This window comes from Dermacentor variabilis, chromosome 8 (assembly GCF_050947875.1).
Source record: "Dermacentor variabilis isolate Ectoservices chromosome 8, ASM5094787v1, whole genome shotgun sequence".
Lineage (NCBI taxonomy): Eukaryota > Metazoa > Arthropoda > Arachnida > Ixodida > Ixodidae > Dermacentor > Dermacentor variabilis.
In genome coordinates this window covers 32,393,072-32,418,540 of record NC_134575.1, presented here as the reverse complement: position 1 = coordinate 32,418,540, position 25,469 = coordinate 32,393,072, and the positions used below count along the sequence as shown (strand labels likewise).

Below are 25,469 nucleotides of genomic sequence, written 5' to 3'. Positions count from 1 at the left end.
ATCTGCTTGCATACTTCTATGGATCCTGCATGCTGGGTTTATTCAATCAACTCGCATTGTTCCTTCTCGTGGACCCTAACGGAGCATATTTGGTCAGCGTATGGTATGGTTTTAAAAGAGAGAAAGAAAAGAAATTATTATGTATGTCATTTCCTTTCATTACAAAGTTATGTTTGACTTCAAAAAAATGTAATTGCCCTCGATTCACAGATGGGAAACCGTCGTGCGTACACTTCTCAAGATATGCTCACATATTACAAATATATGTACAATAAAATTGGTAAAGGAAGAAGATGCAAGTATATCACATTACTAGAAGAAGTGTGCAAGAGACCAGCAGAAAAAAAAAAAGAGAAACTGCTACAGACAGGGCTGCGAAGATTTCATATGCCAGCTCCGATGTCATCAGTGGCGCTAATTACCCATTCCGTGATGACTTTTGCCTGGCGTTTAGAACCATCAGGGCTTGTATTTCGGCCTTCTGTCTTCTGCTGTTGAATAGATACAAAGATTCACACAAAAGGAAACCAGAAACGGAAAGAGCTATAGAGGGGAGATGAAACTACAAGCTATACCGTTCGGGATCCAAGCGTCTTCCGTTGGCGATTCCATGTCGTATACTGTATCGTGTCGGTCCGCGCCGCTTATATATGCTGTTCGTTGCTCGTATTAGCGCCGGGTGTTCCGGTTCCGGCAGACGAGATTCGCGGCTGCCCGTCAGAACTGTCCGGCGGTACGATCGTCTGCATGCTTTCGTGCGTTTCAGCTGCCTTCGTCTGCTTAGTGTATTCGCCGTCCAGACGACGCAAGGCGTGCTTGTCGTCTGGCCAGTTGCTCCGTTTCCGTCTGTCCTTCTGTTGTTTTCTTTCCTGCCTGGCAGCACGTAGGGGCGTTGAGGAAGCAACGCCGCCTTGAAAACAAACTGTCGAGTCTTCGATGTGGTACGTTGTTCGACTTTAGATGACGTCGTTTCTTTAAGAACATTCCTCGGGCTTCGTCGCGGACGACAGTGCAGCTCTTCGTAGCAGGCTACACTGTTGAGCGGATACTGTTTCCCGGTCAGCTTGCTTCTTTCGTTTCTTACTTCGTTTCGCTATCTGCTCTAAAGTTGCAGGCATACCCTTTATAATTTGATTACGGCACCTGTAAGCAGGACGAAAAGCTTTTACTCGCCTATACAGCTCTTTATATCTATATTAAATGTATGTAGTCTACATAGATGGGGATTTGATTTGGAAGGATCATAATGGTTTTGATAGAAATTAGGCGTACTTCCGAAAGTACGTCAAGTTTTAGTGACCTACAGACAGATAACTTTGATTCATGACCGGAATGTTTTTTTTTTTTCGCGTGTTTGTGAGACGCAAATATTGCACCACTTGGAATTAAAGGGCCGGCGAACCGGCGTTATTTGCTAAGCTTAGTGAATCTGAACATCGAGGCTGTCTGGTAGCTCAGATAAAAAAGTAGACGACAAGGTTACCGCAGCTTTTGTAGACGACGCAGTTCCGCGCGCCGCACCGGTTGTACGTATTATTTACAGGCGTGCGTCTAATTCCTTCACGTTGTCAAGCTCGCCACTTCGTCTGCTCTGATTGGCCCTCGAAACGAAAGCATGACGAAATTAAGCTGTACGGCGGAACTTGAAAAATGAGTACTACCGCGGGAATCGTCAAATTCAGCCATATTATCAAACTCGCCATCTTGTCACTTTTTATTGGCTCCGGAGAGCGGCATATATGCGGCTCTCTGATTGGCTCAAAGTGCCGGTACGGTGAAATTGGACAATGCAGCGGGGTTTTTGCGGCAGACGCCAGTTTCTGACACCGCCAAGTTCGCCGCCGCCCTGTCGGTTGTGATTGGTTCGAAGGGCGGCAACGACTTCTCCGATTGGCTCCAAACGCAAACACGGCGGCACCCGACGACGCGGCGAAATTTTGGCGATGTCCGCCTCAGCGCAGCAGCGCCGAGTCGTGAGCGGCGCGCCGATCGTGTGCGCACGGGTGCAGTGCGGCCGCACGCGATAGTCGCGCCAAGGTGAAGGACGTTTCGGATGGCGGGCGCCAAGAGCAGGCGCCAAGTTCATTCCGAAGCCCCAGAAGGTCAGCGTGCGTCATCTCAGCAGGCACGACTTCTGGACTCCTGGAGGAGGAGGAGAAGGAGGGCTAGCTGCGGGTCGACGAGGCTGACGACACAGGAAAGATGCAACGTTCTCGCCGAGGGCAGGTTAGGACGCGGGGTGAGGAGGAGAGGGCGGCGGCGAAGGGGCGCCGACAGTGAAACACCGTGGCTATGCTACCCGAGGAGCAGACGTCGCGGAAAACAAAAGCTCCAAGAACAAAACTCGACGCTGCGGCGCACAGAAGAAGCTCATGCGCTTCGCGCATAACCGCGGCGGCAAACGAGTTTTTAATGGCGAGCTCAGTGCGCGTTGTAACGCACTACGCGTCGTCGCTATGGCGGACGGTACAGATGAGGTAGAAGGGGGCGGAGGGAAGGGACGAACTTTGCTCTGCAAAGCGGGGAGGTTGTAGTGAACAGGGGGAGTTCGTTTTCTGCCGTCCCTCGTGGACCGGAACTGCACGGGGCCTTGGCAAAGGTATAGCTGGAGACACGCGTGCGTGAAATGAATAGAAATAGAAGCAAAGGCGGCAATGGTAAAAAAGATAAAGCAAACCACCACGTAGTAGGGTGTAGTAAAGAATCGTCGGACAACGTGAGCATGCGTGTCCGTGCGGTAGTGGCGACAGAACGCAGTCCCTTTGTCTTTTGTGTGGGAGGGGAGTTCCCCGAGCACGGCTTGCAAAACGTCTTTGCTGCGCATGGGCGTCTGGCTTTTGGTTTGGGGCAGAGAGTGGCAGAATGAAAAAAAAAAAAAAGAGAGGGAAAACATATCAAAACGTGAGTCTCGGCGAGTTTACGGCGAAGACGAACTTGAGATGATGGTGATGACGATTATGATGGTGATGTCGAGAGCTTTGTCTTTCGCGAATCGTGAATCGTGACTTGAGCCTCCGGGCTTGCGGAAAGGCGGTAAAGAAAAAAAAAACAAATACAGAAAAATATGCGACTGAGGCTGGAGTGGAACAAAACGAACGTAAATCAAAAGGCAGCAGTCGCCTGCCGAATTCGCTGAATCAAAGAGAGAGAGAGTGAAAGGGAGATCTACTGCACACATTTGGCGGGCTTGGAGCTATTTGAACGCAACGCACTTTAACTGAGCACTTTTGTGCATACCTATATAGTTCATGCAGGAAGTTGGGTCGCCTGGAAACTTGACATTAGTGAGATTTGGCTGTGCTTTTCCACACTCGCGAATGGAAACATGACAACCGCAAACAACGTGCAATAATAAGACGATGCGTTCGAACTGTAAGCGACGGACTAAAGGGGGAACAAGAAAACAAGTGTACTTTAGCGTGTGAAAGTTGTCTCGCTTCATTGTTACGTGCTTACATCAGTGTTTATTAGGCAGATCTCGCTATCAGCCGGCATGAGTCTCAGGAATGCGTGTACAGTGCTGTAGAATGCACAAGCTCCAGCGTTACATGGTTAATTACGTTGTACTAAAACGCGCTAATGTTCGCTGAATTTGATGAAGCATCGAGCGCGTGGGCGAGCTTATCCCACTGATGCTCGGAAACAATCTTTCAAAAGCAAAGAAAGAAAAAAATCAAAACAGCGAACTGAAGAGATTGCTTGGCAGAGAGGAAGAGATGTACTCGTAATAAGAAGGATGGAGGGTAGCGAAAACTCGCGAATCAAAACGCAACGTTCGCAAAGACCGTGCAAGAGCGCGTCTTGCAAAAAAAGAAAGAAAGAAATCAAAACAGCGAACCGAAGAGAATGCTTGGCAAAGAGGAAGATATCTACTCCCTAATAAAAAGGACGGAGGGTAGCGAAAGCTCGCGAATCAAAACGCAACGTTCGCAAAGACCGTGCAAGAGCGCGTCTTGCAAAAAAAGAAAGAAAGAAATCAAAACAGCGAACCGAAGAGAATGCTTGGCAAAGAGGAAGAGATCTACTCCCTAATAAAATGGACGGAGGGTAGCGAAAACTCGCGAATCAAAACGCAACGTTCGCAAAGACCGCGCAAGAACGCGTCAGAAGAAAGCAATCGACAAATGCGAACAAACAAGGCGTAAACAAGAGTGTAATGCGGCGAGTGAAAACGCTGGACTTTCCGGACCTTCTCGTGGCTCGTAAACGTCTGTCTTTGTCTCGGCGCACCGCCAGATTTAACGCTGCGCTGCTCACCCAACTGCGACGAAAGCCGGATGCTGGACGGCTACTACGGGGCTGCCGTGGACGCCAGGGGGCGGCATCTCGCGACCTCTCTCGGATAGGTGTCGTACTTCCGGCGTGGTGGCCGTTCTCGGGCTGCTGTTTTCGGGCTCGGCTTCGCGCACCGGTTATTTCCTTGGGCCGGCCCGAGCAAAGTCATTCGGGGCATTTCCTGCCAGACTTATACACGTAAGCGCTCGGAGATTCGCTGATGTTTTGCTTTTTTGGAAGAATCCTTGCGAAGAAGAACTGAAACCAGCGAGGGCGAAACGAAACGCGCGAGCAGGGAATCCATTCTTCTATCCTATGGTTTATCCTGTAATAACTCGACCACTCCTCTTCCTATGAGGTTCGTATTTTTTTGAGTGAGTTATCTATTAGTTATTTTTCTTAGCTAGGGAACTTCGCACATCTGTTTTGGAACTCACAGAGAGACAGAAAAAAAATTCTAGTCCCACCGCATGGCCCGACTATCTTTCTGCTAGCGTGAGGCTTTACGGCCACTTGTCTGTCGAGCAGTTCCGTTCAGCCGAGCGGTTTAGTGGAAGCGATTGCCTGCGGTCCAATTTTGTAGCGACGCTTAAAAGCGACGCTAAATTAGTTCGGAATAGTGAAGCAGTCTATTAAGGCCCTGTTTTCATTGAATTGGAAACGATATAGAGTTGGTCAATAGCAGCGAAAATGAGGAGCAACGTTTCTCACCTTGAATCTCGAGCGCGAGTCGCTGCGCCGGTGTGCATCTGTCTAACGCCACGAATTTCGTGGCATTTTCACGGCCTTGGCCATCTTTGTGCGGGAATCGCTCTCAGAACTCGTTAGGTTAAGCGTTTGACACCTTTAAAATAGAATGTTATCCTTTCTTTATTGACAATATCTTAGAAGAGAAAGACAACCGTTCAGAACATGAATCCAGATAAACCCGCTGATCAAAAGCTTGCCTATCGTAATGTTTAAAACAAGCCCTGTTTTCTCATTAAATGCGGATTTATATCTTTGAATTGTTTAGTAAGGGTCACGAAAAATGACCTTTGTGCGCCGCGCGGCAAAAACATGAAGATGCGTAAGAGGACTATCACGTGATCTACGAGTGTACGCGTTTCTTTTTTATTAGTATTGAAATGCAGTACACTTTATTCTGCTATAAGTTTCTTTCTAATTTACAATGAGCAAATAGTCCTTCGTTTGTAAAGTCGAAAATTGGCGCTGCCTTCGCCTTCGTTTTCGATTAGTTGGTTTGGCTCGTCTATCGACAGAATAACGACGCCGGGGGCCAGCCAGCCATGACGTAGGCGTGTACGTAGGAAAAATGAGGCACAAGTATAACAGATGCCTGTACAACAACACAAACCTATTGTACCAGCTTTTCATTTTCAAAAGTGATCGAAAAGGTCAATATGTAGGTGGTTAACCACAGTTGCACCCACTCCTGTGAAAGGAGAACGATGGGCAGCTTTGACAATTTGCGAGGCGGGCTATTGGCATCGCTCTCAGTTCTCAGCGTTGCTGGAGGAGGGACTGTTCCTTCTTTAGAAGCTGCTTCGATTGAAAAATTCGGCTTACAAAATATCCACGCGCTTTTGGAAGCAACCGCTGCAGGTGTAAACACTACCGAGGGTGAGTTTTTCGTTCAGTCATAAAATAACTGGGTAATTAGAAAACGGCTGTAAGTCCCCTTAAAGGAACATTAAAAAGAAGCAATAACTCAATTTAGAAAGGTAAATTAATTGTTATGTAGAGCCCTATATTCGTCTGTATTGTTGTAATGTGTTCAATACGTGAAGAGGAAATGAAGGTCAAGGTTTTGTTTTTATAATTTCGCGCTGAAACTCCAGCGCAGCTACGTCGGTGTGACGTCGCGGATCAAGGCATCTTGTTTGACATTAGATTTGAGCAGTTGTAGAACAGTAAAAGTTATGGAGACCGGCGAGGTACATTCTTCGGCGATCTTACAGTACAGTGCAGTCGATATTTGCCGATAAAAGATCAACTATATAGGCCGGAGCAGAGGCCGTCAAAAATCCATGACGTCACGGTGAGTAGTACGGAAAGTTGAAGCTGGCGTCGCCACCAGCGTTTCGTTTTTGCGCATTGGGTAGGCAATAAAGCCTCTTCCCGCGATACCAGTGTTTTTTTTTATTGTGGTGGTTAATTTACTAGTACAGTTGAAACAATCTGTCTCTTTAGTTTCCCTTTCATTAGCTCCGAGCTTGACCAAACTGACGACCAAACGCTGATCAAACTGATGACGTCTCGGGCAGCGAGTGCGGTTTCTTCAAAGTCGCGTCGCCGCTTTTCACTGCTGCGCTTTTTATCACTCATCAAGAGTCCGCGTGCGGAAGAACTGACCTGTTGGACGTGTCGAAGATGTAGTTGATAGAGTTAGACTGAATCGTTATTACCATATTGTGTCCCTTTAATGTGAACCTTTAAGAGGAAGATTTCCCCCCGTAGCGCCTATCTGAATACATGGGAAAGTAGAAATCGCTTTTCTCGGCAACCACGGCACCGAATCGGATGAGATTTGTCACGTAGAAAATGTTAACATCTAGTGACGGTAGCAAGTGTATTTTTGATTGAAGCCGCCAACGTTTTTTTTTTTATAAAATTGGGTGAAGAATGCAGTCTTCCAGAAAGCGAAACTATCAAGTTTATAACCCTGTAACTCAAGAATCTAAAATTATATCACATTTCTGTAAATTGCATTGAATAATACATCTGAAGCGGGCAAAATTTACGTGTTATACATGGCTCTCAAATACACCGCTAATAATAGAGCGGAACGTTAGAAAAATTCTCGTATACATTGTGACAATTTCACGTAACATTTGTAACAGATTTACACAACAAATGTGTTCACTTTAGATGCTCTAACGGATGCAGTTTGCAGAACTTCGATATCTGTATTTGGTGCAGAGTTATGGAGTTGCAAACTTCGTGATTCTATTTTTTTTTTTCATACTTACCTATTTTAAACAATGTGTGTCAAAAGAATTAAGGCCCTAGATCAAAAACGCGCTTCGAGCAGTCTCTAGAACTTGCCTGTCTCAAGTGTAACACATTTCATCAGGATGGGTTTCGGGTCGGATTATCTCAGAAAAGCATTTCTGCGTTTCATATGTATTTAAATAGGTGGTACCAGAGTTGGGCGTGTGCTAAAGCTTCTTCTTAGAGCATATCCCTGAAATAAAGTTCCTTCTATGATACTCTGGAGTACTTTCATCTTTGGAGCAGAAAAACTGCGACAGACGACACTACTTCGTCTCTGCCCGACTGCGCAGTTCATCGACGTCGCTTCCTTTGGCCGCATCAGAGGGAATGCCTCAGTTCGAAAATACACCTAGGGGAAACCGACAGAGCCATGTTCGACCCTCAAACCAGGACTGACTTCTTCTTCCGCTACAAAGCCTTCTTTCTTTTTGGAGGAACCGCAAATATTTCCACTGTAGATCCATTCGACTTTCAAGTTGATGCCGACTTTCATGAATTTTCTGCCACCTTGCGGCCATCTGCGGAACTCCAAGGGTGAAAGTACTAGATATGCCACGCTCACGTGTTCCACATAACAGTGAACCCGAACGCGCTGTTGGCCAATGTGGAGCAACCTGTGCTCCAGCCTCAGGAAATTTCTGGCCGCAAAAATGTCGGCATTACGAAATCACAAGATCCTACTGTAGCAATCCACAGCAGGCTGACCATAAGCGTTCATCAAAGGACCATGTCAAATCACCGATGCCGTCATTTCGCTTCTGGAGCGCGGATCATGCAGACGACGCGTGCCGATGAGTCAAGACACTTAATGGTGGCGTCCATTAGTGGCACCGTCGTCGCTTCGGAACGTTCAGATATCGTAGCAGACGGCAAAGTGCGTATAAGCACCACGTAGAAACTTCGAACGCATGAATGCGCGATTGTCCTGGTTTCTGGATCTGCCCTTGATACGACATTCGAACGCTTAAGCTCGCTCAAGGCGCGACGCGAAAGTTGCTTGGCTGTTTGCGTTTGCTTTTTCGTACCAGAAGCTAGCGAGAATCTGGGAGCAAACGACAGCAGGAGGCCGTGCGTAGCGTTCAGCGCAGACGGCGCAATACGCCGACATCTACAGTAGACATAATTTAAATTGCCTGCTTCTTGTCGTCTGCTGTCCATCATTTCTTAATGCTTGTATTTTGCATAACATGAAGAATGAATGTTCATGCGGACATACGTCTGCATGAACAGCCAAACAGGGCAGCATGAGAGGGGGTTGCAGACGACGCTATTCGCCATGCTGCTTTTACGATTGCCGTAACCGCCATTTTCGCTTTTGTTTTCCGCCTACCAGAAGTGCCAGTTTTTGCAGCTGCACTATACGTAGTGAGCGTTGCAAACGACACATTTCGGCGACTCGGGTGGAGTACGTGATTTGCGTGCTCGCGCGGATGTCGCAACCCGAGGAATAACGCTTGGAACTCAAATATGTGGACAGTTGCGTCTGCGGTTGTACAACTTTCGAAAAATGGCCGTTGGGGCGTCATTGTCACGGCAGGTTATGACTCCCGTCATATGAAAAAGGGGTACAAGCACGTCTGCGAGCACGTCACTTTGCTTTAAGCGAAAGGATGTCTGAGATGTTTAGAAGCAGACGTGAGGAGCGTAGCCGACGCCTTCGCCTGCACGGCTGTGAGAAAAATTCACTTGTCGACTATGCTTTCTTTTTTGTTTTTTTGCAGAACAGGATAAGACCTTCTAATGTCCTAAGAGAACACCAGAGCTTTCGAACGGGCACCTAATGCCCGAGAAATAGAGCTGCATCCTGCCATACTCCTCCACAGCACACGTGAGAAAACAAATCCCGATAAGAACGGAACTCGGAAGCCGAGATAAATACGTATAGTGCCGAGGAAAGAAAGAAAGAAGAAGAAAACCGACGCGCAAGGAAAAAAAGAACAGTGTCTTTCAAGGCCTAATACCAACCGGAATTTGTCTCGACACATGGGCACCGCTGAGTCTATCGTCTTCCCGCGTGTTTCTAGGGCTTAACGCGGACAGATAAGACTCACGGATTCGCGCCTCGCTAAACGACAGGTCGCGATAAGGCGAAGACGTCTGTGCGTTCAAGCTAAGTCCTCAAAGAAAGCAAAATCAAGGAAAACGAAGCGGGCAGGAAAGCGAATCCGGACTGCCTCTGCTGCCGTCGTCTGCTGTGGTCGGAATAGACGACGAAAAAAGCAAAAAGGAAAATAGACAAAGCATGTGAAGGAACGAAGATTAAGCAAATGACGTGTCCCCGGCAATCCGTTTCAGGAACAGGTTTCTTCTATATTTCTTTCGCATTCCCTTTCAGTCAATATTTCTTTTTTCTCCCTTTCTTGTTTTCTCTCTTTCATTTCCACGATGGCCTAAGATTCCGTCATGTTCGTGCACACGCAGCGCGACCGGTAACTTCCTGGAGATACCGATAGGGGTCAGGCTAAGCGCTGCGGGGTGAGGAATTCAAGGTCGTCTGCTCACACTTTATCGTCTGCTTCCTGCTTTCTTTTCGATTCAGTTGGTTTTACACGAACTTCTGCACATTTTGTGTACAATTTTGAAGTGAAACTCTACACCAACACCCTCCCCCCACTTTTCTTCCCCTATGCTGGGTCACATATTTCTGAGCGCAAAACATATCAAAACTCGCTTTTCGGGTTCCGTTTTAGGAAGCGAGAGTCTTTATGTGACCCTTAGAAGTACTGCTGCTCAAATCCCGTTTTATATTGACAATAAAAAAAAGAAGAAAGACGCAGAAAGTAGCAAACATAAGCAGCAACTGAAGTTCAATTTGCTTTTCCGGGGTTCCAGCGCAAGCGCGGCCTGGGCTTCCTGTAAACGTTGCGGAGACAGCGTCCGTGAACGCACGACATTAGCAATCAGAAAGCCGCTCACGGTTACGTCGTTCTCGCGCATCATGTCGCGCATAGAGTTTGATAAGAAGGCGAACCAACAGAAGAGGAAAGGCTGAGTGTTGGGCTGTTTAAGGGTCTGTGCCTTTGACGTTCTATCTTGCCTTCATCCCACGCCGTTAGCTTTAATGCCTCTCGTCGAAACGGGGTTCGCGATAAGGCAAAATTTGTGCTTGCGCTCGTTTAGATTTTGATTAGTTCCGTCCGCATTTCCTGAATCGTGGCACTTTGCTTTATTGTAGGATTTCTTTTTGCGGGTACAGCGAGAGGACAGGCGTCTTGTATAGAGGAATTTCCTGAGGCTGAAGTCCGAGTTTATATATACCTGCATCAAACTACTTTTATCTACATATAAAATAAATCAAGTCAAATCAAATCCAACTTTTAGTGCGTTTTCGAGAAAGCGAGGACCCGAAAAAAGATGTTTAGATATCCACTTTTTGATATTCTAGCCAGCGTTTATATACAGTCAGCTGTAATGAAGAGATATAGTTCAGTCGCTAGAGTGTGTAGAATGACATAGGCACCTTTGGACAATGTTGCAGTACACAGTTAATATTTATACGACAGTGGTATGGTGCAATGTGCAGTGTTCCATATAATAGTAAGCAATGGTGAAGCGATGTAATTCCAGCTTAGAGCTTATACAATGATACAGGCAATCTTATGCAGCGTTACACAGTAGAGAAGGTCACAGTAATATGTATGGAATACTATTGTCACGGCCTAATGCACGGTGTTATATTACGAACAGCTAAATATAAGTGCGAAGAACACAGTGCATAATAGAATTGAAGGAACTAATGGCATCACTCTTGCACCCCCGACGCGTTGTAAAATCGTGTATTGAGCGTTAGCCAACAAATGCTAGCATAAGGTTTACCACAAACCCAGCTGTGTCTACTATTGGTGCGTCTGAAAAGGAAAAGAAAGGCATACTTTAGTCATAGCTCAAATTCATTGCTCGTTTCCTTCCTTAAGAAGTATTTTTAGCAGCTGTAACACCAACCGTACTGAAGAGGACTTGAGCATTCTGTTATTCTATTATTCAGTCATGGGTCAGCTTCCACAGCGGATGGTTTCAAATAAAACCTACGTTTAAGATCGTTGGCCAGAGTTTTGAAACCGTGTGTGCTCTGCCTTTTGTGTTTATAGGGTGCTGTTTTCCTTCGTCCTTATATAGAATTACCGTACGAGAAGTGGTCCTTTAGTGAAGACGGAGCTTCGAGGACAAGACTGATAAATTTCTCAAATTTAAGTTGCGTAAATATCGATACAGACAAGATTCTTTTTGTCTTCTTTCAGACTACTTGGTTGATTAGCCAGCATGATTTGACGCACCTTTGATCAGTTTTAGGAAGTTCATTGTCACGTGCCTACAGATTCAAAACACGTTTTTCCCGCTCACTTCCGTCTTACAAGGGCGCAAAAAAACAAACAAAAAAATCTGCACATGCATTTTTTGGCATTCTCGGCAAAAAACAACCATTTGTGTACAACACGGGTATAATGCTTCAACGCGACGTTCAGTTCTAGTGTGAGGTTACTTGGGATGAGGCGTTTTAATCACAGCTGTCTGCTTCAATGCATTGACTGGTGGCCTAATTGTAGCGAGCAGAAACTTCCCAACACCGACTTGGAGAGATAGTATACCAGTTCACTTCCAACGTACAGACTAATGCTGACCTCGTTATAATGGCACACTATAAATGTTAAACTTCAGCAGTAATTGTATTCAATAACACGGCTAGGAATTATTATATCCAGGCAAAATTTTATCACTTTTACGGCGGAGGCTTTGAAACAACCCCTTGTGACCACAAGTGACCTTTGCATGCAATCTGTACAAACTAATCATTCTTATTATGATTTGACATTCTGTCAGTCCTGTTAACTTATATGAGCGTGCATACAGTTTATTTTTTTTTCCTTGCTGTGTATTAGAGCCCTCTGTGCGAAGCTACATGATGGAGACGTGATGTTAAAATATACCCGAAAGGACACTTCGTTAAACTGCGGATGGAATTGCTGGTTGCCTATGCGACTCAGACTTTTCTATTTCAAAATGCTGTTAGGACCTCATTAATTTTCGGGAAACCTCCGTTTGTTCGTTTTGCCCGTCTGTATAGTTCAACGGTGTTTACTGCGGCTGAGGTGCGCATCCTACCGCTCGATTCGGGTCAGATTCCACCCAAGTTTATAGAGAGAGAGAGAGAGAGAAAGAAAGAAAGCCAGGAATTTTCATCGATTATCATTAAGCTGGCTTTCCCTAACGGTATTAAGTAGACTTCTTGTGGAGAGAATATTGAATATAGACATACGTAGGGTTAGCTTCCTGTTCCAGCAAGTGTGAGCACTCGGGCCGCCTGTCGCCACCGCAGCGATTGTCGGGAGGGAACCGCTAATGCCTGCAGTGTATAGACACGTGCGTGTATCACGATTCGACGAAGGTATCGGGTTAGAGAGTGTCGTAATAACAGGATTTGGCGAAGCCGCCGTAGTAAGGCGAGCGGTCGACGATAGAAGGGAGGCTCGGTCGGGGGTGGGAGATGATAATGCGTTATATTAATAACCAATACGAAGGAGTGAGAGAGGGTCTCCGACACGCGTGAGCAGGACCAGCCCGTGGTGAGGTAGCAGGAGGGCCCGCGAGTACGCAGCGTATGCCTCACAAAAGGAAGATGGCACAAAAAGCATGCTTGATCGCAGTGATTCTCCAAGGAACGGGGGTGGGCGTGGGGCAGGTGGGGGAGTGGGCAGGCGTCGGGGTGTATATTTCGTGGCCGGCGGAGTGTTTTTTTTTTCTGGCAGGCTGTAATTTGCTCGGAGGGGTAACCCCCTACCTCCCCCACCCCCTTCTGAAAACCGATGTTGAATGTAAGTCTCCTCTTCGCTCCACCCGCACCCCCATCCTTCTCTCACCATCTTCGCAGCGTTCCCCCCTCTGCAGTTTCTCTACTACGCACCGCCATCTTTAGCACACGGCAACGCGTGCACGTACTACGTTCGCGGTAAATTCTTTCCGCTCAAGCACCTCGCCGCCCGAGTTTTCGCCGAGGTTGTTGTCTGCACTAAGCCCGGTATCTCCTCGTGGCGGCGTCCGTCCGAACGCTCAACGAGCTGAGGTGCGTTCATTGGCCTCAGCAGCTCGCAGCGTGGTTTGCTTTTCCTCGCGTCGCACGCACGTGCGGTGTGCAGCAATGGATACATACCCCCCTGAGCGCGCGCGCGTGCTGTCGTCTGCTCAGCGCATACATATACGCACAGGCACAACGGGCGCGCGGTTTTCTGGTCGTCGTCTGGACTATTCATTCCGGTCCGCACGGTCGTCTGCTCGTGGCATGGTGTTCCGTGCAGACGTGGATGCCCAGAGCCTTCGGTCTTATCTTGGGTGTATATACTGCACACGCAATTCTGCTTGTCGTCTGCTGTGTAACGCCGTTCATTCCGGTTCGTGCCGACGTCGGCGTGTTCGTGTGTGCAGAAATGGATGCCCCGGCTACTGCCGTCGTCTCTGCTGTTTATACTATACACCCATGGCGCAAGCACATTTCTGCTTGTCTTCTGCTATGCAACGCCCTTCATTCCGGTTCGTTATTCGCTTTCTGGTGGCGTTGGCGCAGTAGTCGTTGTCTGCTTTGGGCCTTTACGCCAAAGATGGATGCCCTGTCGTCTGCATCGTATGTTTTTGTGCCACGGCAATGCTCATCTGCCGAAAGAGAGAAGGTGGTTGTTCCCTCTGGTCTCTCCTTGGTTCTGCTTTTCTTTCCATTATTTTTCTTTTTATGTGTGTGTTTGTGTTCGTATTCTTAATCGGACAACATTGCACAGAGTGCACTGATACCGGATCCCAGCGTGCTGTCTCGGTAGGTGGAGAACACGAGTTGAGTCTTCTTCGTGTAGCCTCTCAACACCGGTTTTTCTGGGCTAAAAGTTGGGGCTATATAAACACTGCAAATTCTTCGCTATCTTCACAGCAAATTCTACTAATTGGTAAAGCAGCTTACACCTGTTTAATGTTGTCTCCTTACATGCAAGCTAACTGAGTGGAACGCGTAGAAATATTGAAGTAAGATTGTCACTCGCTTTAGCATCCCAAAGATTGTATCTTGCGGGAATAATTTTCCATGGCAGGACAGGGATCCTGCAAAATGAATATGTCGTTAAAAATTGTTAATGTTTGGCGATACTAAAGCTGTAAGTTGATAATCGAAGCAGCAACTATAACAAATGGCTTCTTGCGCTGGTACATTGCAAATTTCTTGAGAATGAAACAACGTTTGCGAACTGAGGTAACGTTTGTGTTGTTGTTTGAGGCTCCTGAAAAATGAAAGGTGCCCGCTCAGCGACACGTCGTCCTAAACTAATCGATATGTACGACACATACGTGTTTAACCGACTCAACTCGTGTATACACACAACCCGTGTCCCGAATAAGCTTTCGTGACTAACCACGCATTCAGGGCCAGCATTTTGAAGTCCTCTTGTTTATCGTCTAGCCCGTAAAAGGGCTACATAATCTTCTCACGCATACTTTGGTACAGTACACCTAAAACACCAGCAGCTATAGCACCTGTGACGTCGGCAACAGCCGACGCACTTCAAAGGATTCACGGACTGCACATCGCGGCTGACGTCTTACTCACGTGCGTCGGCAGTATTTCACTTGAAACGCGCCCTGTCTTTATTTTCGCGCAAGCCCATAAAACCTTTATCGGCGTCTCTTGTTACCGAACAGTGGCGCTGAACAGGCCTCGCCAACGGAAACGAGAAACAACCACGCTTATACGGAGCGCCAAGCCAAGGTAGGACAGGCGCGCACGTTCCATTCCGCGTTTTAATTACTCACGCGCAATCGAGCCCGCCCACTTCTGTCGTCGGCAGATTGCAGCATGCAGAAACTCGGCAACTTATGGCCGTATCACGAACCCGGCTCTAACCAAGAGCCTTCTGCTTCGGCAGCAGGCGTACTACGTCTGCTGCCGAAAGCCTGACGTCGTCTGCTGCCGCGAGGCATCCTCAGCCACCGGGTGTGTTTGCACGACTTTCGCCGCCTTTTCGTTGCGTAACCCTAAACCGATGGCGCTTACCCTGCGTCGTGACGGTTTGTGCATACTATACTCCGCTCGCGGAGGTTTTCGACCTCGAAAAGAATTACGAAAGCAGAGAAGGGGGGTTGGCTGGTCGACGTCGCTATAGCTCCCCGTTGATTGTACGTGTTGCAAAAAAAAAAAAAATGGAAGAGAAAAAGAAAGAAAGAGAAGAAAAGCGATCGGGAGCGGCCCACGGGGCCTCCTTCTTCAATAAACACGAGGTCCCCGTCAGAAGACTGGTTAGGCTTAGCGAAAGTGGCCGCTGCGCCTTCAAGGCAAGCGCGTCGTTCTTCTTCTACGGCCTCGCACCGCGGCTTTATTAGGAGGCCTCGGTTTTGGGATGATGGCGTGAGCCGGCTTCTCCTGGTCTTTACGGTTTCACGAGGGGCGCATTTTGGCTGAACCCTCCCGTGAGGCACACACACACGCAAGCGCTCGCGCACGCATGCTCCTGGGGGGTGGGCGGGCAGGCCGGCGACGCCATTTTGGCTTTTGATATAATTTTCCGCGTGTTTTGTATTTTTCAGCCTCGCGGCGCCGTCGCTGTTTTGACTCTCGATAACTTTCGTCTGCTCCGCGCTTTACATTCTACCGGTCGGCATCACCGTCTTGCTTCTTTGCATCTGTTCGTCTACTTTCTACCTCATATTCAGCCAGCCGTTGCATCACCATTTTGTTTGTCTCTCCCTCTCTCTCTCTTAGGGTGTCGTCTGCTCGCGATGCTGAGCGCGTGCATCGGACGCGTTCTTTACAGATGTTTAAGTGTTCGTCTCTTTCTACTTTTAAGCTTTAACATTCCGCCGTCTGCAAATGCCGCCCGCGCGATGGCGTGCCCTTTGGCAATTCATTCTATTTATCGCCTGCATTTTGATTACCCATTACTTTCCTTGTTCTTCCAGGGCTTTCCTTTTTTTTTTGTGTGTGTGTGTGTTGTCATAGATCAGATTCAGCCTAGGCTATAGCTGCTTGCGCAGTAGTTTGACTTCCATTTCTTATGCCATCGTATGCACTTGTTGTAGCTCCCTCTTGCTTTCCATCGTCTGCTCCGATGTTTTCTTCTGGGGCCGCGACGGGGACGAAGCCGTTATTTATGATCCAGACCACGGGCTATAAATAAGGCGGAAGGGAAAATGCAGAATGCCGTTCGCCGAGCCGTATTCCGGGGTCGACGCCGTTGTTGACCTGGGCCATTATCTGACGCCATCGCGCGCAGTATAGACCCTTTAATTTCTTGGCTGCGTTTTGTTTGCATCTTGCGATTCGGTTCGTCATGGACTCTCAGCGATGTTAGGCCTGTCGAGGTGGTACGTGTATACACGGCGCCCCCGTGCGTCTATACCCAGGCTGCCGTGTCTTTACTGCGGTTATGGTTACGAAACTTCCACGGTCGGTTATTCCCGCATCATTATCATTCGTCGTTTTCCTTGGTTGTTCGATAAGGTCACGCGATTCACGTAACTCGGGGGCCTGTGCGGCGTATATACCAGTTTAGCACTGTATACCAGTTTAGACGCTAGCACTGAGCGTAAGCGTTAAGCCCGTGAACTTTGCACGCGGAAGCCACTGACGTAAATAACTTTTGAGAACTGCTTCTGTGACATTTCCGTTGTGTCTCAGCGAGGAAAAAGAAACAGTTTACGCGTTCATTCGGCATGCGTCAGAATCTTTGAACTCGGGGCAAACGCGTCTGCACCTGAACGCCTGGGCACGTGACTTGGCTAGGGACACACGTAATACAGGACAATACGATTGACACTTACGCAGTCGTTGGCAGAAGAACATACGCTTGAAGCGTGTAGTCCGATGGAATGTAAATGTGCATTAGGGACCTCCCTCGAAGGGAACACCAATTTATTATTATTAATTCGTACACAATGTCGTGTTCAGAAATTTAGGGAAATGTGCGGCCTATGTGCTGCACTAGGTAGGTAAAGGCAGATAGATTGCTGTTGATAAAGGTAGATAGAGGTAGGTAGACTGATAAAGTATATTTGGGAACACCTTATTGTCTAGTTTGTGCTGTCGTGGATGTTGGTATTTTAACTATACTTCCCTTTAACAGCGGGCTTTACTGGGCACGCATCAGGGGCATATGTGAGTCAGCCTAGCGCGACAACGAATAAGTATTGAAACATTAGTATGGATAGACGTGTGTTCACAGTTTAAATAATTTATTAGATCGTTTAACGAAATGCATGAAACTAGCAAATGTTTGCAATTGGCTGCCATAAGTCAGCAAACTCATGAGGCGACTAACTCAAAACGGATATCGCATTTCCGTAAACTGCGTCCATTAGAACCTCCAAAGAGGACAAATCTTATATATTATTTTCAATCTCACGTCAATTTGTTACAACGTTTATAAGGGCTTTGTAAAATTGCTACTCACATTAATTAGGGGTGTACTTAAGAGCCATGTATAATACATCAATTCTGTCCACTTGTGATGTACCATCAGATGCAGTTTACATAATCGTGATGCCACTTTTCATGTCCGAGACACGGAGTTGTAAACTTGGTAGTTTCGTTTTCTGAAAATTTGCCATCTTCAACAACTTTTCATGAAATACTCCATTCCGGAAAAATAGCGCAACATTCACGGGAGATGGGAAAGAAAGACAGGACAGGCGCTGACTTCCAACACGAACGGTCATATTTTCGAGCATTTTCGCGCACCCGTTATTGTTGTTTTTACCGCTCTCTTCTCCCGTAATGAAGCCCTACCAACAATCTCAAGTTCAGACAGTCAGAGTGTAAAAAATTCGACTGCCTAAGCAAAGAAAGCTACTTCCAACAGTCACTAAAGAGTGAAGCTTTTTGAAATTTCAAATGCAACAAACGTCATCAAATTTGATGCAGTGGTTGCCGAGAAACATGAGTTCTCGTTTCCAATGTGTTTAAATAGTAGCCCCCCCTCCCCTCCCCAACCCCACCCATTTAAATGTTCCTCTTAATTCCATTAACGGTACAATATACAGTGTACTCTATACCGATGCCATGAGACTTAACCCGAACAGTAAAGGGACATCTATAGACACTGAACTTCGGGAAAAACGAGTTGTAAGTAGGGAAATATCAAAAGCTTTGGAAAGAAGATATATTAAGATTAGAGTGCTGCTCGGGCCTGATTTTTCGGCCCGGGCCCGTTTTTTTGAAGCCCGAGCGCAGCCCGGCCCCGTGATACCAAGCTCGGGTCTGACCCGGGCCCGGGCGTTCATTACTAAGTTTTGCCAGGGCCCGCGTGTGCAGTATGCATGACCAGGCCCAGCCTGCAAGTAAAAAAAGAAAAAAAGTTATTTTTCTTACTTACATATTGTACCGTATGTGTCAGCCTCATTTTCTCGGGGTGTAGCTGCAGTGTATGAGCAATAAAAGATCGAAATCTTTGTTTCTCCGATCAGCAGTGATCCGACCCATTGCCTGTGCTGGTATTTTTCCCCTGCTGCGCTTCGGATTTACCTTGATCGTGCGACTTGGTATGCGAATATATATATATATATATATATATATATATATATATATATTTGTGCTGAAATAACATAATAATATGGTAGTGTCATATTAGGATGTAGAAAATTTCGGAACTCTCCACTACGTGATACTCGGCCGGCATATCAGAAAAGCGGTTTAATCATGGTATAGAATCCTACGGCCAATGCACGCTCCTTCGTGAAGACAGTTCTCAAGACAGAGTCTAGTATCGGGTCCAGATGTTACTCCTTCGAAAGGGAGTCCCTATAACTCCACGTTGGGATAGAGTGCTGCAGCTTTCACTACAGTGCACTTTTGTTTTTTCCCCGAGCTAATGTCGAAGCTCGGGTTAAAGTCGAAGGAAGTGTATCATGTACACATAATCAATCATTCGCCAAGGAGACTACTAGAATTCTAAAAAATGGGAGTCAAGTGCAATAGAAGAAGCTAATTCATCAATAGGAGCTGCAAGCGCTATTTTCATTGAACGAATATAGCTTTATTTTGGTTTTGTCGCCCGTTTTCGTGGTGTAAGGCGGTGGTCAGACTATCACGGCCGATACAAAGGCGCCGACGTATAGGGCGCCTTTCCTCGCGAAGCTAGTTGCGGATAGCGTTTTGTCGCCGAACCTAAACTATTATAGCTCTTCTAGAAGCGCGTGCTGTTACACGGGAGTTTTGAGGGTGTTTGATGGTTTTGATGCTGTGCTCAGTTTTGATGCTGTGCTCGGGTCTGATGCTGGGCTAGGGTTTGATGCTGTGCTCCTTTTTAATGCTGTGCGCGGGTCTGATGCCGTGCCAGGTTTTGATGCTGTGCTCGGTTTTGATGTTGTGCTGTGTGATGGTTTGAGTGCGCTCGGAATGTACAGCCCTTCTTTCCTCCTGCCGCCCTTTCCTCCTCGCGCTGCGAGGTATGTTGTTCCGGCGGCGGGAGAGGAGGAATGATATCGCCTTCCGCGCCGGCACCCGCGTGCCGCTGGAGAGAACGGACGCGTTTGACGAGTTTGTAGGTATAGCCACCTGTGCTATCACTACAGGTGTGCTGATTAGCGGCTCTGGCCTCTATGCTGAATGGGGCAATGAAAACGACAAACGCGCTACCCAAATATCCTCACTGCATCAAACGTGCGTCTTCAAGCTTCGCGTCATTCCTTTATTTAGGCGAACAGCTTTCTAGCAGCGTTCAGACTTTCGCCGTCGATGGTTCCTGCAGAATCATTTCTTTAACCTCTCCCAGTGTACCGCAGCTTTCGCAGTGCTACCCTGTTACCTAGCGATCGTCGGCAACAAAGCACTGTTCTCGCGGCAAGAGGTTCTGAACCTCCTCGGGTAAGATACGTCGATGTGGATTGCGTGCACTCGCGAGTGATTGGTCCTTCACGCTGTCCCGTCTCCGTGGCGTGCGCATGCTGTTACACGGCCTGTTTCGCGCCTGATGGATTGACCGCCGCCGGGTCGGTAATATTTGTTCGGCGGCGAATGACTGATCCGTGCTGCTCCACGCCGTCGGAACTGCGCACGGTCCGTGCGCGATTGGCCTCGGTTATGCAGAAACCGTTGGACGCAGCGAGGCTTGTCAGGGCCACCTCGCATATGCCCTCCGCTTCAAATGAAGCTTCCTTTATTTGCCACATCACTGGGGACCCCGGTTATCGTGTTTCCGTATGCGTTTATCGTTGTTATCGATTTCGCCGTTCTTATTTTCCTGGTGCCGGATTCGGGCGAGCTGCCCTTCTCGAGGTGCTACGACTGTCCGACCGCGAAGTGTTCAGTCAAGGATGAATCGTGATCTCTCCTGTATAGGAAGTTGAAAAGCGTGAGGCCGGCACAGTGTCGCCAATAGCCCTTCAGCGCACTGTTCGCTCATTCCTTGCTACTCGGAGTTTTCTCGACCAGCGCATGGCTTACCACTCACTTCAGTATACGGACGTTCACGGTAGGCGCGCACTGTATGTTGGGCTTCACCGCGCGCGTTGTGCGAGGTCCAATTCTAGTGCCTCGTAACAGAAGGTCATCAGTCCCTGATGTGCCAAATGCATGGGTTGCTCGAGCAATCATTACTATCGGTCCGAGACAAGGCGAACGGTTCAGAAGTCACATTGGGTATCGGCACGACTGCGTGAATGAACGCATATTCCCCCCTGCGTCCTGATTGGTCCGTCGCCGTTCGCAGTTTGCTCATAGCGCGACGCGAGCTTAGAAAAGCTAAGTGTAGCTGACACAATCGACACGGTGAGAAATAAAGACTTTTTAGACTCGGCAATATGAGGGCGTCAAAAGTAAAAGAAAAGGCGAATAATAAAACCATAACACTGCTAGCCCATCAACGAAAGACGCCATCTTGCGTTCATCTAATCGCTGTCTGAAGCCTATACCGTTTCTAGATGTGAGCTTCTCAAAACGCCGCTTATAGATTTCTAACAAAAAAGAAATATAAAAAAATGCCAGGTGTCTTTATGAAGGTAATTGTATACGGCCTGGTTCTTTCCACTCGGCGTGTCGAAGATGGTGTTGCTGAAGCGCGCGGATAATGACGGCGCGTTCGTTGCTCGCGATGAGGTCGGCTAGCCGTACAAAGACTCTTGTTCCTCCTATATACGGTGCGTCGCTATAATGGCTTTCGTGGCGAAGAGCGCAGGGCGCATAGAGGAAGAAAATTGAGTTCAACTTTGGGCTCCGTAGACAAAACTTGGAGAATGTGTATAATCGAGGATGAGGCACTTCGGTGGTTGCGTTCTCAGCCTTCCTGAACGTGAGGAAGTTAGCTTATAACTCGCAGAAGCAATTAAACGTGCGTTCCGAAACAAAGAAACACATCGTGTGCCCGCGGCGCGAAGATACACACACACAATAAACGCACCCATTGGAAAAGTGTGCGCACATGCACTTAACGCGCGCGCGCACACACTCGCAAACACTGGCAACACAAACGGGTGCGCGCATGCGCACATACAAAAAAAGCACACATCAAACAAGCACGCAACTTGCGCTAACACACACGCACAGTGCGCGTGTCACGCACGCGCATCCAAATACAACAGAAGTTCACACACACACACTGCAGACAAACGCAACACAAGATATGTTTTGTCGCACACAGTGGACAATACGCACAAACACACGCGCACAAAGCGCATGCATCACGCGCACACATATGCGCTGACAAAGAGAAAAAGAAACCGCGCATACCAGAAAACGTTCTAGAGCGCATACGCACGCGCACGCTCTAGGGCACGCGCACAAACACAGACAAACACAAGGGTTGAGATCCGGGCCTATTGGTACATAGTTGAAGGAACAAAGCAGTGACAAAAGACAAGACGAGAGGTTCACACTACAAGGACTGGGCTTCGGATGCGTAAACCTCTCGTCGTGTCTTTTGTCACTGGCTTTTTTTTTCCTTCAACACAAACACATACGCACAAACACAGGCACCGAAACACACGCCCAAACACACGCTCAAGCACGCGCAAACACAAGCACACACGCAGCACAGCCTGCAGTTTACCTTCTTCCTCGTGCGTGGCTTTCGGCTTCCCTCTTTCCACGATGCCCTTTTCCTGTAAAAACAAAAATAAATGTGCTTCAACAAGCAACGGTCGAATGATTTGACGCTTCTGGTTCTTAAAACCGCGCCACGCGCGTTGGCGATGGTATGCGCGTCCTGGCGCGTCGCGGAGCGCACACGACACGTGACCCGCTCGCGATCCGCTCTGTTTCGTCCGCTGTATGGCGAAGAGCTATTGCGTATTCTGGCACGTTTCTGCATGCTCACTACCTAACGGTTCGTTTAGACAGCGCCCTTGTTCGCGCCTTCACGCTTCGAATGAACGGCATGCAGGTGTTTATTCAGGCCGGCAGCTATAAGTGTATACGCTTTTGCAGCGTGTGCCGTCAAGGTCGGTAACACCTGGTAAGGTCGTACCACGTACGTGGCTCTGTGAAGAGCACAGCAATAACCTTGCCGTACTCACAATTTATGAGTGTGCTACGGCCATCATCCCGCTATTTAGTGTTATCTATATGCACAAGTAGTAAAGAGAGATTCATTTCGTTGATTTGAGGCTGAAGGCCATGTCTGTCTGCCCACACTTCTTTGTACCCGAAGCGTTAGTTTACAAAATATCCGTGTATCAATGGTACTTACCGGCTCATTCGGTACTACACAGTGCGAGCATGACTTCCGAAGAAAAGCTCTTAAATTACGCCGCTGAGCTGAGGACTGAATGCGATCATTACTAGCGCCAACGGGTCACTCGAAGAATGCCGCCGTAGCGGATCGCTCATATCAGGTGTCTTGACAGTGAAGGCCCTCAGAAGGTTGTCTTCAGGATTGTTGAGGCGTTTCTTCTGAGCACCAGCGCACGTTAAAAGAGATCAGCAAGGATTGGTGTAAGACCGGTCACAATGCATCCAGAAACACATCCGTCACGTCCAGAAACCATGTTCTATTTATAGCTCAATTCAGAACATTGAACAGACCGAGAGAGAGAGAGAGAGAGAGAGAGAGAGAGAGAGAGAGAGAAATGAATGGGAAAGGTGAGGGGGCTAACCAGAAGAGATGTCGGTTCGCTACCCTGCACTGGGAGAAGGGTAAGGGGAAGGAAAGACGCAAAGAGTAGCGTAGAAATAAACCAAAGACACGAAAAAGAACAGAGGAGGTGCGGAACGAGAATTTAGTTCCGCATTTCGAATATCGGCTGAGCTGTCCTCTGCAGGGAGTGTCTCTTATACTACAAGCGCGGACACTCCCTTGTTCTCAGGTTCAGGCTCAATCGAGATGAACGCATATTTACTTTCGCTTGCTTGTTCAAAAGCCTTCAAGATATTTGTCTTAGGCTCCAAAGGCTAAAGACACACTACAACAGTCTCAACTTGGCGAACAGGCGCAGACGACGACACAAGAGGAGCAGACGGGACACGAGGGCCTCCACATTGTGGCATAACTGAGACAGACAAGACACATGCACATGTACTTTCGCTTGCTGCCTCAAAGGTCTTCAATGAGCTTGTCTTAGTCTCCACAGGCTAGAGGACACATTACAAAGGCTCGACATGACTAACATGCGCAGACGACGAATCAAGAGGAGCAGACGGGACACGAGGGCCTCTACATTGTGGCATAACTGAGACAGACGAGACACATGCACATGTACTTTCGCTTGCTGCCTCAAAGGTCTTCAATAAGCTTGTCTTAGTCTCCACAGGCTAGAGGACACATTACAAAGGCTCGACATGACTAACATGCGCAGACGACGAATCAAGAGGAGCAGACGGGACACGAGGGCCTCTACATTGTGGCATAACTGAGACAGACGAGACACATGCACATGTACTTTCGCTTGCTGCCTCAAAGGTCTTCAATAAGCTTGTCTTAGTCTCCACAGGCTAGAGGACACATTACAAAGGCTCGACATGACTAACATGCGCAGACGACGAATCAAGAGGAGCAGACGCGATACGAAGGCCTGCTTGTCGTTTGTTTCATTTGTCTGTCCTCTGCACTGTGGCATAACTGAGGCAGATGACACGCACGCTCCTGTGTGCCGTTGGTTTCTCTCGTCCGTGGGGAGCGGACAAGAGAAACCGACGTTTGTCTATGGAATACAAACCAACCAATGTCCCAGCTTCATATGCCCTCACATTATCGTTGCTGTGCATTCTGTGCGTTTTTTTCGCCTCGTGCAGAAGCCGAGTAGTGCGGATGCTTACTGAACTCTGGTTCTTCTGCAGGCGTGTACTTGGAGCCCGCTGTGCGAACCTTGGTGCCAGTGCCGTCCATCTCGGACCAGGCCGGCGCTGCAGCCACGCTGGTGGCAGCAACCATGTTGCCACCTGGCGTGCGCCAGTCGTCTGTCTCCAGGAGTGACGCCCTCCTGCACGGCGAAACCAAAAACGTCTGGGAGCTGCGTTTCGCCTACAAGGTACGCCACGCACACGCGGTAACTATTGCCTCGAAGTCTTCTTTATTCGAATCGACGTCCGCTCCGACTGCTCAGTTGCGAACCATATTTCCCGTAGGAGCCACAAGCGGCGGCTTGGGTGTTGTAGGCCTCGCCATCATTCCTTCGATACAGAGCAGAGAAAAGAGCAAGGCGGAAGAGTGGGTCTGTTGTTCAGCCGGTCTTCTGCAGGCACTCTCTGAAAGTTCAAATGCCAAGTACGCTTTTTATTAAGAGTGTATAAAGTCAGGACACCGTGCCAGGGGTCTGTCAGCACGTCGAATGTGGACTTTTCAGCAGAATGTAAGTTTGCCGTATAGTTGGCGATGATCCATGATTTATTTTTGCATAATAGAAAGAGAACAACTTCACTGAGCGCCAGACCTCGCTTCGTCTACACGGGAAAACAGGAAGTCCATACTTGTCAGCCAAAGTCAACAATTTAAGATGTCCGAGCACCACTTTCGTGGTGTCGGGGGAGTATAGTTCGCCAGCCATATACCGCGATGGTAGCTGGTTCAAACGTGTACGCAAAGGCGACGCGCTTGCATGTAACACGTACGCACGACGTATGCGTGAGACTGAGTGCACGTAAGGACGACTCCCTTACACGTCTGTTCAAATTCTGAAAGACCATAGGTCAGACAAAATACGCGGAGAAGAACGACACACGCATACACATTGCGCGCATGCGACATCGCGCAACCCAAGTTTCCGATGATGATGATGATGATGATGATGATGATGATGATGATGAT

General features: G+C 48.0%; 1 protein-coding gene across 3 annotated transcripts in view; it reads left to right on the top strand.

Annotated features, from left to right (window-relative positions):
* The window catches only part of mwh (multiple wing hairs), a 262,524-nt gene that overhangs the window by 159,499 nt on the left and 77,556 nt on the right, over positions 1–25,469 (top strand). For all 3 annotated transcript variants that reach the window (XM_075701661.1, XM_075701659.1, XM_075701660.1), the window contains one exon: positions 24,503–24,693. In XM_075701661.1, coding sequence (XP_075557776.1) covers positions 24,595–24,693 — 99 coding nt within the window. In that variant the 5' untranslated portion in view covers positions 24,503–24,594. The remainder of the gene's footprint in view (positions 1–24,502; positions 24,694–25,469) is intronic.